The 13,220-nt window shown below is 51.2% G+C and overlaps 6 protein-coding genes across 6 annotated transcripts; 4 read left to right on the plus strand and 2 right to left on the minus strand.

Annotated features, from left to right (window-relative positions):
- Positions 1-291: 291 nt before the first annotated feature.
- ARB_00063 (uncharacterized protein) lies at positions 292-924 on the plus strand (the record flags this gene model as incomplete). Its single annotated transcript, XM_003013570.1, has 1 exon — positions 292-924. One exon carries the CDS (start codon positions 292-294, stop codon positions 922-924), a length of 633 nt encoding a protein of 210 aa, XP_003013616.1.
- Positions 925-1,766: 842 nt separating this feature from the next.
- Positions 1,767-2,242, plus strand: ARB_00064 (uncharacterized protein; the record flags this gene model as incomplete). The annotated part of the gene is made up of 2 exons (XM_003013571.1): positions 1,767-1,781; positions 1,979-2,242. 2 exons carry the CDS (start codon positions 1,767-1,769, stop codon positions 2,240-2,242), a joined length of 279 nt encoding a protein of 92 aa, XP_003013617.1.
- A 1,044-nt stretch (positions 2,243-3,286) lies between these two features.
- ARB_00065 (uncharacterized protein) lies at positions 3,287-4,907 on the minus strand (the record flags this gene model as incomplete). The annotated part of the gene is made up of 3 exons (XM_003013572.1): positions 3,287-3,445; positions 3,521-4,696; positions 4,770-4,907. 3 exons carry the CDS (start codon positions 4,905-4,907, stop codon positions 3,287-3,289), a joined length of 1,473 nt encoding a protein of 490 aa, XP_003013618.1.
- Positions 4,908-5,455: 548 nt separating this feature from the next.
- On the plus strand, positions 5,456-6,307 carry ARB_00066 (uncharacterized protein; the record flags this gene model as incomplete). Its single annotated transcript, XM_003013573.1, has 3 exons — positions 5,456-5,557; positions 5,647-5,729; positions 5,782-6,307. 3 exons carry the CDS (start codon positions 5,456-5,458, stop codon positions 6,305-6,307), a joined length of 711 nt encoding a protein of 236 aa, XP_003013619.1.
- Positions 6,308-8,066: 1,759 nt separating this feature from the next.
- Positions 8,067-9,912, minus strand: ARB_00067 (uncharacterized protein; the record flags this gene model as incomplete). Its single annotated transcript, XM_003013574.1, has 2 exons — positions 8,067-9,426; positions 9,554-9,912. The coding sequence occupies 2 exons, from the start codon at positions 9,910-9,912 to the stop codon at positions 8,067-8,069; spliced, it is 1,719 nt and encodes a 572-aa protein (XP_003013620.1).
- Positions 9,913-10,192: 280 nt separating this feature from the next.
- ARB_00068 (uncharacterized protein) lies at positions 10,193-10,890 on the plus strand (the record flags this gene model as incomplete). The annotated part of the gene is made up of 3 exons (XM_003013575.1): positions 10,193-10,201; positions 10,400-10,671; positions 10,707-10,890. 3 exons carry the CDS (start codon positions 10,193-10,195, stop codon positions 10,888-10,890), a joined length of 465 nt encoding a protein of 154 aa, XP_003013621.1.
- Between the last annotated feature and the right edge of the window lie 2,330 nt (positions 10,891-13,220).

Genomic DNA, 13,220 nt, shown 5'->3' on the forward strand with positions numbered 1-13,220 from the left:
CTGGTTTATGGACAGGTAGACTGTACAGCGTGCTACGATACCGCATGATACAGTTGTTCTGCTGCTAAGCTAGAAGACAGCAGGTCCTTCCACCCGCTCGCCGTTGTCGTGGTAACGGCTTCAACCTGCCAGCCCTACCAGCAATTGGAATTATCTGGCTCTACAACTCCTTTTACTTGAAGCAAGTTTGTTATTTGAGTAAAGGGACACTTTTCCGTTCATCATACCTACTGCGGCGGAATACAGCACTGCGCACTGCGGGACAGCTGCCTGGCCGTTTTCCTTGACACGATGGCGCCTCGACTACAAGTTCTATATCCCAGAGGCGCCGGCAACAGCAACAACAATGGCCAGCTCCTCTCATCAGCTAGCTCGAGCTTCACTCGCATTGCAAGAGACGCAGCTCTTGCCCCACGCCAGCTGCATGACATCACCAAGAGAACGCAGATGATAAACATACCAGCCATATACAGCGGCCCGCATACCTCACCACCCATCGTCGTGGCCATCGTGCTCGGAACAGTCGTTGGCTTTGTGCTGGTTGCCTACTTGGTTTATATTTTGTTTAACAAACCCAAAGACATCATGTCTGCCTCCTCAGATATCGTATCAGAAGACTTCCCCCGGCCCAGGCGCAAGGCAGCGGCCCGCCGAAAGCCCACAAAGGCAGCAGGCCGAAAGAAGCCTATTATTGTGGACGAAGATGAGCCGGAGCCATACTTTGTTGATGTTCAGGACCCCAACGACCATCGACATGGGCGTGCACACTCAGGGTATGGAGAGACCGAATCGCTGGGATACACCGAAGAGACATCTGAGTCTCACTATCAAGCGCCGAGATCGAAATACTCGCAGGAGATGGCGGAGTCGTATTACGATCCACGCCCGAGTGGCCGAGGAGGACGGGGCCGGGGAAGAAGATAGGAATGGGATGAGGATGAACATAATTTAATGACTGATTTTGGAGTTGGCGAGGAAATCTGTTACTTTTGGGGGGCCTTTTTTGATGTTACTTGGACTCTTCCTGCTCGTTCTTTAATGCTTCTTGGACAAAACTATACATTATGCCGACGAGGCCCGGCACTGCTGGCGCCCGAGAACTGCCGCAAACCGCTCGGCTTCTTTGTACCGAATAGAATTAACGACTTGTCGACTTTATATATATCTTTTCATGGCCCCTCCCACCAGCTGCCAGCTGCCAGCTGAGCCATCAAAAAATACGTGTCCACCACCGTCATGCATGGACGGGGCGCTTAGCCAGACAACCCCATGCCGATGCTTAATATTATACACAGAGGACGGAGCTCCGCGCGCAAGCAGCCAGCCTGATGGACGGAGCGGAGCCATCGTCTTGCAAATCACCGCGACAACTGCTAGGCATGCTTAGCCCCCGTACGGAGTACTTAATTGAGAGCTCCACTGCTCTGCGAATCTACCAATAACCGGACACTGACGAGTCCACTCGATAAGCCACAGTTAGGAAACCCAAGAGGCCGCCGGCTCACCAAGTCCGAGTCTCAGGAGTTCAACCGGTGCTGAGTCACTGCATAAGAAGCGTGCGTTGTGGCTGGAGGTTCTTGCGTTCCGTCTTTCGCTCTTTTCCATTCCTACCTTCTTTTAGGGCATACAAAAAGCTCGTATCAGCCACGAACACCCAGCGCTCTTTTATAAAAGCTACACACTCCACCGCTTCCAACGCAGACACATCCCAGAGAATAAGAGAACCAGAATAATAAAACAGAAGAGAAGAGTCCTGCGCCTTCACCATGGCCGATAAATACGTGAGTCCCTCTCCCTTGCAGCCTTGTCGCTCCTGCTGCTCTGCTTTGCCTCCTTGCCAGTCTTATCTTGGCACACGGCACAGGCTGTGGGCTGGAGTCGATCGATGCGTTGAAGAAATAGCTCGAATCGCGCAGAGCAGGTTGCTTGATGCCTGATAGTAGACGTGAAACTGACCATGATGATGTCCTGGCTTTAGAACCAGCCTCCATCCTACCCGCAGCCCACCCAGGGTCATGCCAACGATTATTATCAGCAAGGCCCTCCTCCCCAGCAGTACGGCCAGCCATACGGCCAGCCCCAGCAGCAGTACTATCCTCCCCAGGGAGGCCCTCCTCAACAGCCCATGTACTACCAGCAGCAACAACCGCCAGCGGACAACCGTGGCAGCGGCGGCGGCGGTCTCTGTGCCGGTCTCATGGCTGGTATGGCCTGCTGCTGCTGTCTTGATATCCTCTTCTAGAGGGCCACTTCACTACCTTGTCAACTTCACACGCCAAACCCATACATGCAATGAGGAATACCCGCAGCAGCGAGAGTCCCTAGGTGGAGGTGATATCTATTTAATACCGACTGGGCCGATAGGTCTCCTCTCCTAGGCCGTGCTCATGACACTGGCTGCCAGCTATCTTTACTGCAACTTATGATAGATACGGGCCTCCTGCGCAAGTTCGGCTGCTGCTGTCCTTACTTTACGCTCCTTCAACCTGGCACATTTTTCCTTTTTCCTCATGTCTGGCTCCCTTTTCCTTTAAACTCATTGATGAACATGTCTACTGGAACCTCCTGCTTTGCTCTTTCTGTTCTTTTCTCTTCATTTCTTTCACTTCTACTTAATTAGAGGCAACGGGTTTTGTTTCCTTCTTACTACCCTTTCTTCTTCTTAACATAACCCCATTACCGTTTTATACGTTTGCTGGTAGTTGTGTGTTTTACGGCGGTATCCAGAAAGAAAAATACCATTGTAATATCTCTCCTTCAGTACTTATTTCTTACTGCTGATTTCACATTGTATCATTTCATATAGATATATTCCTTGGAGGTGCCTGGATGGATATTTCTAACCACTCGTGTGACCGTTTACTCGATTCGTCTTTTCCCTGCCTATATTTACACATAAAAGATGCAATTATCACTGAAGTTCGACAGCCGGCCAAGTATGGGGAAGAATGACATTGATATTGCTCGGTTTGCTACAAAACTGCATTTTACACAGGCCTATGGGTTCCTGCATCTTTATATGATACAAATTGTTCCATAAATAGTTGTAACAAAGGACTTGTCTGTCATATGAAGTACAATATAGAGGCTAGATAAATTAAATATCCACTTATATTTTTTTTGGCTAGTTCTTCCTGAACTTGAAGCTATCTTAGATCACAGGTAGAGAGAACGCTCAAAGACAAATGTGGTTGTGGTGGTGATGGCTTTGGGAGAGTGTATTTAGCATGCATTCAGCATGAATATAGGTAATGTGAAGTCCAGAGAAAGTCCTTAAAAAAATCATCTATTGAGTCTCAGCAGAAGTCTCTGCAGCGTCGACGGTCTTTGCTTCAGTGTTAGTTTCAGCAGCAACCTGGGGAGTGCCGGTGCCGCTAGCCTTAGTCTCAGCGGTCTTGCTTTCTTCCTCCAGGCGGTCAATTTCTTCTTGGGCCTTCTTGATGTTCTATGATGGACGTTGTTAGTTTTAATATACAGACAACACAATATCGTTTATGATGTGTATATGGGCTAGACTCACTTCAGCAGTCTTGCTGGCCTGGTTTCTCTTCCATTCCTTGACCTTCTGGACGAGGGTCTCTATCAAAGCAGGGACATCAGACTGGTTCATTGGAGGTTCAACCTTGACTCTGGACAGGTCTTCGAGGACACCGAAGCTGAGGTTGAACTTGCTGGGCTCTGGCTGAGCAGCAGCAGCTCCCTTCTTCCCCTTCTTGCCCTTCTTTCCACCAGTGCCGCCCATGAAGTAGTTTTCATCACGGTCGTCCTTCTTTATGACCTTGACGCCCTTGATGTCAGAGTCATCGACAGTTCGGCCAACTTGAGCACGGTAGGCAGCGGAGGACGGCAACTGGGACTTCCCGAGACCGATAGAGGCAAGGTCAAAGGTTGGGTCGAAGTGTCGGATGAGACCCTCGGCAGTGAGAAGTTCGTCGGTGTAAGCGGGCAGAGAGGCCTCCTCAAGCTTCTTGTCGGCGATCTTCTTCTTCTTCTCACGCTCGTAGATCTCTCGCTCGGCCTTTTGGCGCTCCATGCGGATACGGTAGGCCTCCTGTTCATATTCCCTGTTTGCTCGTCGGGCCCTGTGGTAATTGTCCTTGATTTCCTTGACGTTGTTCCATGCCCGCTGCTGTTCATTGTGGATCTTGGTTCGTTCGTCACGGAGAGACTTGATGTTCTTGAAGACGGAGTCCTGCTCACTCTTGATATCGTCGAGCTCTTTCTGGAGGGCAGTGTACTGCTCGCTCAGAGCCTTGGCCTCTGGGTTGTCAAGTCCCTTCTTGAGCGTAGCCAATTGGGCCTTCATTTCGTCAATGGTCTTCTTGCTGTCGTCCATGGAGGAGAAGTTCTTGCGCTGCTTTCGCAGGTTGGAAATATCGGCCAGGTTCTTTTTCTCGTCGACCAGTCTCATGGTGCCTGAGTCGACCTCCCTCTCCAAACGCATAATTTCCTTATCGATATCCTCGACGCTCTTGAACGGCAGCCTGTCGCGTTGGCTCTTCTGCTCGGCGAACCGAGCCTTGATGCTGGCATCGAGAACGTTGATTTTCTCCTGGAGGGCTGTACGGGAAGCCTTGAAGCCCTGCTGCTGCTGGCGGATTGCTGCGAGCTGGCTGCGCAGTTCCTGCTGCCTCTTAGCGACAGGCGAATTCTGGTTGTTGGGAGTAGCGGATTCTATCTTCGCCTTGATTGCTTCCTGCAGAATTCCACTGTGTGAGCCCGGCGCACAATCACGTTAAAATCATTGAAGGCCCCGGTTGAATTCCTACCAGTTTCTTCTGAGCAGTCGCCAGTTCCTTCTCCGCATTGGCCAGAGAGATCTTGTAGGCATTCTCATCTGGCTTCTCAGGCTTCACCTTGTGCTCTCCAGGCTGGGCTGGAGCAGCCTGCTTCGCTGTCGTAGCCATAGTTGTTCAGATAGATCGCGGCCGCGTGTAATTCAAATAGTTAAGCGAGCGAACAGCGAAACCAAAAAAAAAAAAAAAGGGTAAAATAGGAGAGACTCGAAAGGACGCCTGGCTTTGGAGCAAGCAGCGTCGAGACAGCGTCAGAGGATGTTTTAGACCAGCGAGCAGACGGCCAAAACGACTCTCAGCAACGGACGAAGACGAAGCAGAATCGAAGAAGAAAAGTCGAAGTCGTCAAAATTGCCCGAAAAAGAAACATTTTTTTCCTTCGCTGACTTTCTACAAGTTGGTCTGTGCGTCCCTTTTTTGGTTCTTTTTTTTTTTTATCTTTTCTTCTTTTCAACGAGTTTTTTTGGACGTCGAAGAAGAAGAAGAAGAAGAAGAAGACGATAGTCGACAGGGACACAGGCAGAGGCAGAGCCAGGGACTAGGAGAGCGACAGGCAGACAGAGAGACGGTTGAGGGCAGCCACTGCACAGCGCGAGAGCAGACGTGGGAAGGAGGACTTTGGAGCTCGAGGGCGCGCAGACGGCGCAAGGACGGGCAGCATGGCAGACGAAGACTACTCCAGGGCCTCCGATGAGGCGGATCGTGAGATGACGAGGCTCTGGCGGACATGGAGGACGGTGTTCGAGCTGCTGCTGGACCGGGTACGGCTTGATTCTGTGTTGAAGAGCTGCCTTTTTTTTGCAGCTGTGTACATTGTGACAGACGAGCGTTTACTGACAGGATAATACAGGGCTACGAAGTCACAGAAGAAGAAGTCAAGATCTCTCTAAGCGATTTCAAGCAGAGGTACTCTGACGCTCTCGGATTCCCAGAGTAAGTTTGGCCCTGTCGCCTTCGCATGCTCTGGCAAGTCTAACGATATCAGCCGAAACAAGATGCGCATCAGTGCTCGTCCATCTCAGGCGATGATGGAGCGATACACTCCCTTGCCTACTCCATCAAAACCCAACACGGTCCCCGAATGCGGTACAATCCACGTTGAATTCTGCAGCGAGACCCAGAGCGTAGGCACCAAGCATATTCGGGCCTTCAATCAGTTCATCGATCAGCAAAACTACCACGCCGGCATATTCATCACCCAGTCACCTATCTCGCCGTCGGCTATCAGGCTGTTGACCGCGATTCCAGGACGGTTCTGTGAACATTTCCTTGAACAAGAGCTTCTTGTCAACATCACTCACCACGAGCTTGTCCCAAAACATATACTGCTCAGCGCGGAGGAGAAGAAGAAGCTGCTGCAGCGATACCGGCTGAAGGAGTCACAGCTTCCCAGAATCCAGAGTGGTGACCCTGTTGCGAAGTACTTGGGTCTCAGAAGAGGGCAGGTCGTCAAGATTATCAGAAAGAGTGAGACGGCTGGAAGATATGCCAGCTACAGATGGGTCACTTAGTCGGGCTGTTATCCAGGGTTCGGTTTCCAGGGTGTCTTCCTTTTTTTATGTGCTTTATTTCCATATGGTGCCAGGTGTAACGGTGGATTTTGTTCTATTGTTCGTATTCATCTTTTCTTTTCTTGTTCTCCTTTCTCTCTGCCGGATCTGAACAGAAACATATATGATTTATGGGTATGTTGCTGGCATCTCCTTCACCTTGACACGGACAACTGAATCAGTATTCTTTGATATAGTATTCAAAAGCAAAAATAATTGAAGCAGTGTTCTCGTGCTTGGGACTGGGTCAATCGTTGCCCATTTGGCGGATAACGCAGGAGACCGCTGTTACCAACCACCACCTGGGTAGCATCATCTTACATGCAGTTTGGATTAGGAATCTAATGCGCTTGTACGATCGATCAGTACCTTGCGCCATCTTCTCAAATTGCCAATCAAGACGGGTCGTCTCGGGGTCAACATCCTGACACCAAACGCAGCCCATACGAACTGTGACATTTCAGTTCGATCTTCTGAAACCGAACGAACCCACCAAACTCCCCGTTTCAAATCTGCATTCATTGCTCAGAAAGATGAAACTCCAGCTTGGTTCTCGAAATCGGCTTGCTATCTAAATAATACTTGGCTGCGGATCAGGCTCTGTTCATCGGTAGTTCGTCTGAGTAATCCAAGACTTTCCGTGAAAGGGCAAAAAAAGGGACGGCTGGGTGTTTCCATCAAGGCCTTCTCAATAATACTAATATCAAACGACAAAACGCCGGAGTGAATCATTCCCGCACCTGCAGATTGACTACCCGGAGGAGACACATCTTTAAAAAAAAAAATAGGATAAATGACGTATTGGAAGTATGTGATTTCATATTTTATTTTGCTTTTTTATTATTAATTTTTTTTTTCTCTTAGAGTAAGTATGTAGAATATGTAGGTAAGATACACACATATACATGCAGGTAAGCAGGATGAAGACGGAGAGACGACCTGCCTGTCTCGGCCAATAGTACCCTTCCATCGGGTCGATAAGAGGGGGGAAAATCAAGAAGACGAACGAGGTGCATAAGCACGAAGTTCATACATATTATCAGCATTTTCCAGAGCCTTGTCTTGCCTTCTTGGTATACAGGCATATGTAATAGCGTGTTGCATATTATATTGCCAGGATGATGCATGATCCCTGTCAGTGTCCAAGAAACGATTTGTCATGAACGAGCAGAAGATGCAGCGAGGCTCCGTCGTAAAATGGGCGAGCAGGACATCGAACGCTGATAAATCACGGGAAGCAGCGGGTAGCAGGGATGGCGGGAATGTAGTGGGGAGGAAGATGCGGACGGGGATATTGGCAGAGGTTCAAAGGTACGGAGTAGATGGACAGCAGAGGACCGCGGTGGTATAGGAGTGTTGTTTGGGTATTTGGGTATGGGGGTATATGGCTATGTGCTGGAAGCGGAAGATGGGTATACTTACAAGAGGGCGGGGTGGAATTACAGCACGCTGGCAAGGGGTATAAAAAAAGGGGGAAGCAAGCAAGATAGTTATACAGGTAACCTTCAAACTCCTTTCCCATGGGCATTAAATGGTAATCAAAGTGATAAAACAAGCGAGCAAAACCACATCCGCTAAGCTGAATAAATCAAAAAGTAAAGCGTATATATGTGGAGGACGTGAAAAGAATCGAAGGAGAAGCAACTGAAGGAAATCCGTTAAATGGCATGAAAGGGTCATTAGCAAGGTATTCGTGAGTGAAGCAGCAGGTGCTCGTAGATCAGGGTTCTTTTGAGTAGCGCATATTACTCTCGATATCGCGGTTCAATAGACCACCGAGATCCTGTAATTCGGGCACTCCCGGGGCACTCGGCGAGTCATCTCGAGGATGAACCTCGTCAGGCGATATACCGGGAGAAGGCGGTCTTCTGTCATGGTTTGGCGCTGGCCGGGCTCCAGTAGCCAGGTATGTGTTGTTGAGTGTAGGACGCGAGAAGTTGGGTAACACCCGTGGAGAACTGCCTGGCGATGGGGAGGATTGGCCGGGTGAGCTTCCGCTACTTGAGGGGGAGAGGAATCCAGCTACGGTGCGGAAGAGGTGTGTCCGGCTACGTGAGGGTCCAGGGGCTTCAGGGAGGGCGTTGGGGGGAGAAATGTGTGCCGCAGGAGGCGGAGGGATGGGCTCTTCCTTGGGCTTGGGGGGATCGAGCAGTCCGCCGACGTCGTTGAGGGATACCTTGGAAAGGGAGATGTATTTGGACGGGGTGGCGCTGTTGGACCTGCGGGCTGGAGGACGGGAGTTTGTTTCTATATACTCGTAAGGATGGACTTTCAGACCGCTTAGGCTATCAGAGGTGGACGTACGGTCGTCATCTGCAAGCTGCTGTGCGGATGGGAATTGCCAGTTGCGATCCACGGAGCCCCGTTTGGACAACACAGCGTGAGGAACGGCTACTGGAGCAGGCCGGATCTTCTGGTAGCTCAACGGTCGCAGACTGGGATCGAGCCTGATGCCTAGGTCGCTGACAAGATCTGCATCAGAACCCCAATGGTGGTGAGTGATGGTGGCCCGGCGGGAGGTTGTCTGTTCCAGGCTCTCGCTGAACGAGGCAGCTTTGAACTTTTGCTTCTTCAGGCCACGGTCCCGGACGAAGGATCCAATGACGATGGCGTTCGATACGGCAGCGGCAGCGAGAATCTCGAGGGAGGCCAGCAAGGAACGGTACTGTTGAGATCCTTGGTGAGAGATAACGGATGGTATCCGGTAGCAGGTAATGGCCACCAGAACGAGCGGGAGAGTGAAGAGCAGCGTCAAGGAGATCTTGCGGCCCGTAGGCATGGCGGAAAGCTGGATGATGGGGATGGGGAACATGACCAGGAGCAAGTCAGTGACGACGTTGCAAGTCCCCATGGTGATGAGCTGCGCATAGCCCTGGCGACACTGCGGCCCCGGGTCAGGGGAGACCTGCCAGTAGTGGTCGAAGGGCTGGCACTCGGTCAGGGTGGTGATGACCACGGCGACGAAGGTGACTGCGAGGAAGAAGCGGATGATCTGGAGGACATACTGGAACGAACGCCTCCAGATCTGCGCTGTGATGCGTCCCAGGAACTCGGCAATGGTGAACTTGGCCGTCCATATACTGTATATCCAACGTTAGAATGTTGTACAAAAAAGGAGGTAGTAATACACCTTGTTTATGACGTAAAAATCTCAAGACAAAATCTATATATATATATATGTATATATATATAAATAGAAAGACTTACAAAATGGCGTAAAAGATCCTCGCACCAAGTACCATGCGACTCCCTATCTCGCGCTTATGGATCTCGTCTGGCGTAAAGCGGTGGTGGTACTGCGAGGCGTTGTTGGTGCCGAACAGCAGGACTACATGGGTGAAGCCCATGCGGATGAGCAGCGGGATGGTGCTGAGCGCCATCACCCAGTCCTCAGTGAAGAGCCTCTCCGTCCGAATGTAGCGGCCGCAGACACGCACGAGGATGATGGCGAGCGAGAAGCCCGTCGCCCACCAGCTCACCAGCAGCGTCGGGTTGACCTGCATCCTCGTCTGGGCCCCGGGGGGCCGAGAGTACAGCTTGGAGGAGAAGCCGGAGTCCATGTCCATCGTGAAAGGAGAGAGAAAGCAGACGTCCTAGGCTCCGAGCGGCAGGCTATGAGCCAGTACCATCGCAGAGAGTGACAGGATGTTCAGTATCAGCTGTCGTCGTTGTAGTATATCCAGAGTATATATGTGTGTGTATATGTATATCAGGACGATATAGCCTGACTGCGGAGTCCATCAACACACGCCAGGAAGCGTCTTCTCCCGGGCCAACGCTCATAGACACCCAGTCCTGAATTGCAGCAGAGCAGAGTCCGGGGAAAGCTGCGATAGAGGCAACAGAATGTCAGATGTACGTAGTTTTATGCACAGCAGCAGCCGGGCAGTTATAGTTAACAGGAGCAACTCCTGGATATGGGCTGCTCCGTGCCCTTTTTGCGCCGTTGGCTTCGGGTCGTTTCTTTTTCTGCGCAAAACCACACGTGGAATCTGACGTATTGGCGATACAGGGCATAATAATAAGGATGCTCGCAGTAGTAATACGAGCCAGGAGGGAGATGAAGGAGAAGGCGGAGGAGATATAGAAGAGGAGGAGGCAGCAGGCGAGGAGAGCAGAGCAGAGGAGAGGAGACAACAGCGCCTCGACAGGGCACAGCAGGGAACAAGACAGCTTCGGCAAAGCGAGGGACAAGGCCAGCAGAGGGACGAAGGGACAGACGGGAACGATCGCCCCGGGTTTAAAGGAAGCAGAGCAGCCAGAGAGGTCAAGCGGGCCAGGGACCAGGGTTTTAAGCAGAGGGACCGGTCTGTGGAGAAGCGGACGTAAGAGCACGGTGTGGCCATTGGATACGAGCCAGGCTTTGGAGAAACCAATGTCTCTTGCAGGCTGCGTGCGGGCTGTCTGATTGCATCCAGTGCTTGGGACAGAGTAATGTTTCTGCTGCTGCTGGCGAGGATTATGATGATGATGATGGTGGTGGTGGTGGCATTCTCAGGGGGGCCATTTTGATATCTGACAATCTGCCGTCGACACCCCCCTGAGACCAGCACCACCACTGCACCACCACTGCAGCGAGGACCATCCCTGCTGCTGTCTCTGGCTCTTATGCTCACGCATTTCTCAGTCGACTTGTCGCGCCAGAAGCCCGATATCTGGTCGGCGGGACGCCTGTGACCTCCGACCAAATCTTACGTCAAGCGAAATCCCAGCTTCACGAGATCACTGGCGGCCGTTCGGGCATGATTGGATCGTCGCGCCTCCCAAGAGGGCCCACCTGTCGCTGTGTCTTCTGTGCATGGCTGGCTCTGAGTTTCTTTTCTTTTCCTTTTCTTCTTTGCTTCTTCGTCGGCGTCGTTGCTTTTTCGCTGCTGGCTTTACTCCTATTGCGGTTGCTGCTCCAAACGGCGCCAGTCGACCGCTAAGGATATAATAATAAAACCGTGGAATAAGAATAAGAATACGCAGAGGCAGGCGCCAGATCCAAGTATAGAACAAGGCCCAAGGGCCAGAGGCGATCATCGTGAGAGCAACCCAGGCGAGGCGGAACCCGAGGAGCGAGAGCGAGGTGGAGGGGAGGAGGAGGAGGTTCAAGACGCAAGACAAGACAAGACAGGCCATGCATGCGCGAGCAAGCTCCAGGGGGTGCTCGCCTGGAGCCGAGCGAGCCATCCTCGTCCCTTAATTGCTGCTAATAAGATTAAAACAGCTCGGTCTGGTGCTGGTTGGCCTGCCGGGATGGCGACCTCCTTCGCCTACCAATCCAGTCCAGCTGTCACCACCGCAGCCAGAGTATACAACTTGCTGCTAGCCGCCCAGCCAGGTCGGTTAGAGGCAGCCTGCCCGCCCATGGATCCAATGGAGTAACCGAGCGAGCCACGTCTCTGCTGCTCGCTGCTCGTGTGATGCCTGTGACGCCTGGCGAGTCACCGAGTTAGCTCTGCCAGGGATTCTCCAGCCGTCTGTCCCCATCGCGAAACGGGGCACCGTCCAACCAGGAGCGAATGAGTACTGCTGAGTTATACGGAGCCAGAAGTCACTGCAGTCAACAGATATCAATGGCTGGAAGATTCAAAAGGGGCCCCTCCAGTCACCGACTTATGGTGTCTACTGAGGAGCCAGAGTCTACTCTGCACGAATAACTACTCGGGCTGATAGTTATCAGATAACGGTAGTTATCGAAGAATTGGACCCATCTTACGGCCTGGTCTAGCGTGATAGAACAGTCCATTTATTTTGTGCGCCGACGCTACAAGTAGTGCGATGCATATGACAGTCCGTCGCTTGCATTAGGAACGAAGATTGAGATCTAAGATGCCCTTCTTGCAACTTATCTAGGGGCTAGTGTCGAGTACGTTGTAAGTACCAATAACCCCCTTAGACCGCTACGCAGCCAAACATAGCCATACTCATACATAAATAGGAGAGCGTACTATCGGCGGTCTCGTTGTTTCAGATGCATTCATTCCATTTAGAATATATTGACAGTATTGCTTTCGACGTTGACAGCGAGGTGGCCTATCTCGGAAGCGAAGGAGATGATGGCACCAAACAGCGGCTAGGAAATGGAGGTCAATAGTTAACATCATCGTCCACAGCTTCGAATCTTGGGTCAGCAACCTACTTCATGCAAGATTACAGGGCGCGCCTGACACCTAAGTAACTAATGGATGGACTAGACTGCTTGAATAGATTTTTCCCCCTCCCATTATCTTGCTAAAACACACTAACTAGCTTATAACCCTCGACTTTGATGGCGTGGAGTTCTAGATTAACTCTACTCAGGTGATAATGGCATATATATGAAAATTTGCCTTCTCCTTGGTGAATATGAATACTTCATACTTTAACTTCCTCATGCATAGCTAGGGACAATCATGAAGCGCCGCAACTATTGTACTCCTTACCTTATATTTACTGGCAGTACGGCCTCACTCAACTAAGAGTTTAAGATGGTATTCAGGGAGTGGCAACTACAGAGAAACGAGTCTAGTTGACGGCTGGAGAGGCTCAATAGGCAACAACTCCGCGCAACGTACTCCGTACTTCAGGGGTTGTACCTTTTTTTTGGATCACTGCGAGCAATAATGCAGGCAACTATTATCTGCCCCGTACTCCGTACTCTGTATACTCTTGTACCTCTACTCCGGCTTCTCGAGTTGTCAACCAGTTCCCAGCTGGGCCTCGTATATCAAAAAGAAAGCACCGCCCTCCAGGTCTCCTCCGCCCTGTTCCTTAATCATCAGGAAGAGAGCAAACATCAGCAACCTCCAGCCTCCCCGGGAAGATCAATCCCTCTGCTCGCTCTGATCAACAACTTGGCTCAGAAAGTTCCGGCGTTGACTTTGGTGGCTGGCTCTGATCCCGCCCAACT

Source organism: Trichophyton benhamiae, assembly GCF_000151125.1.
Source record: "Trichophyton benhamiae CBS 112371 chromosome Unknown contig00074.8, whole genome shotgun sequence".
Taxonomy (NCBI): Eukaryota; Fungi; Ascomycota; class Eurotiomycetes; order Onygenales; family Arthrodermataceae; genus Trichophyton; species Trichophyton benhamiae.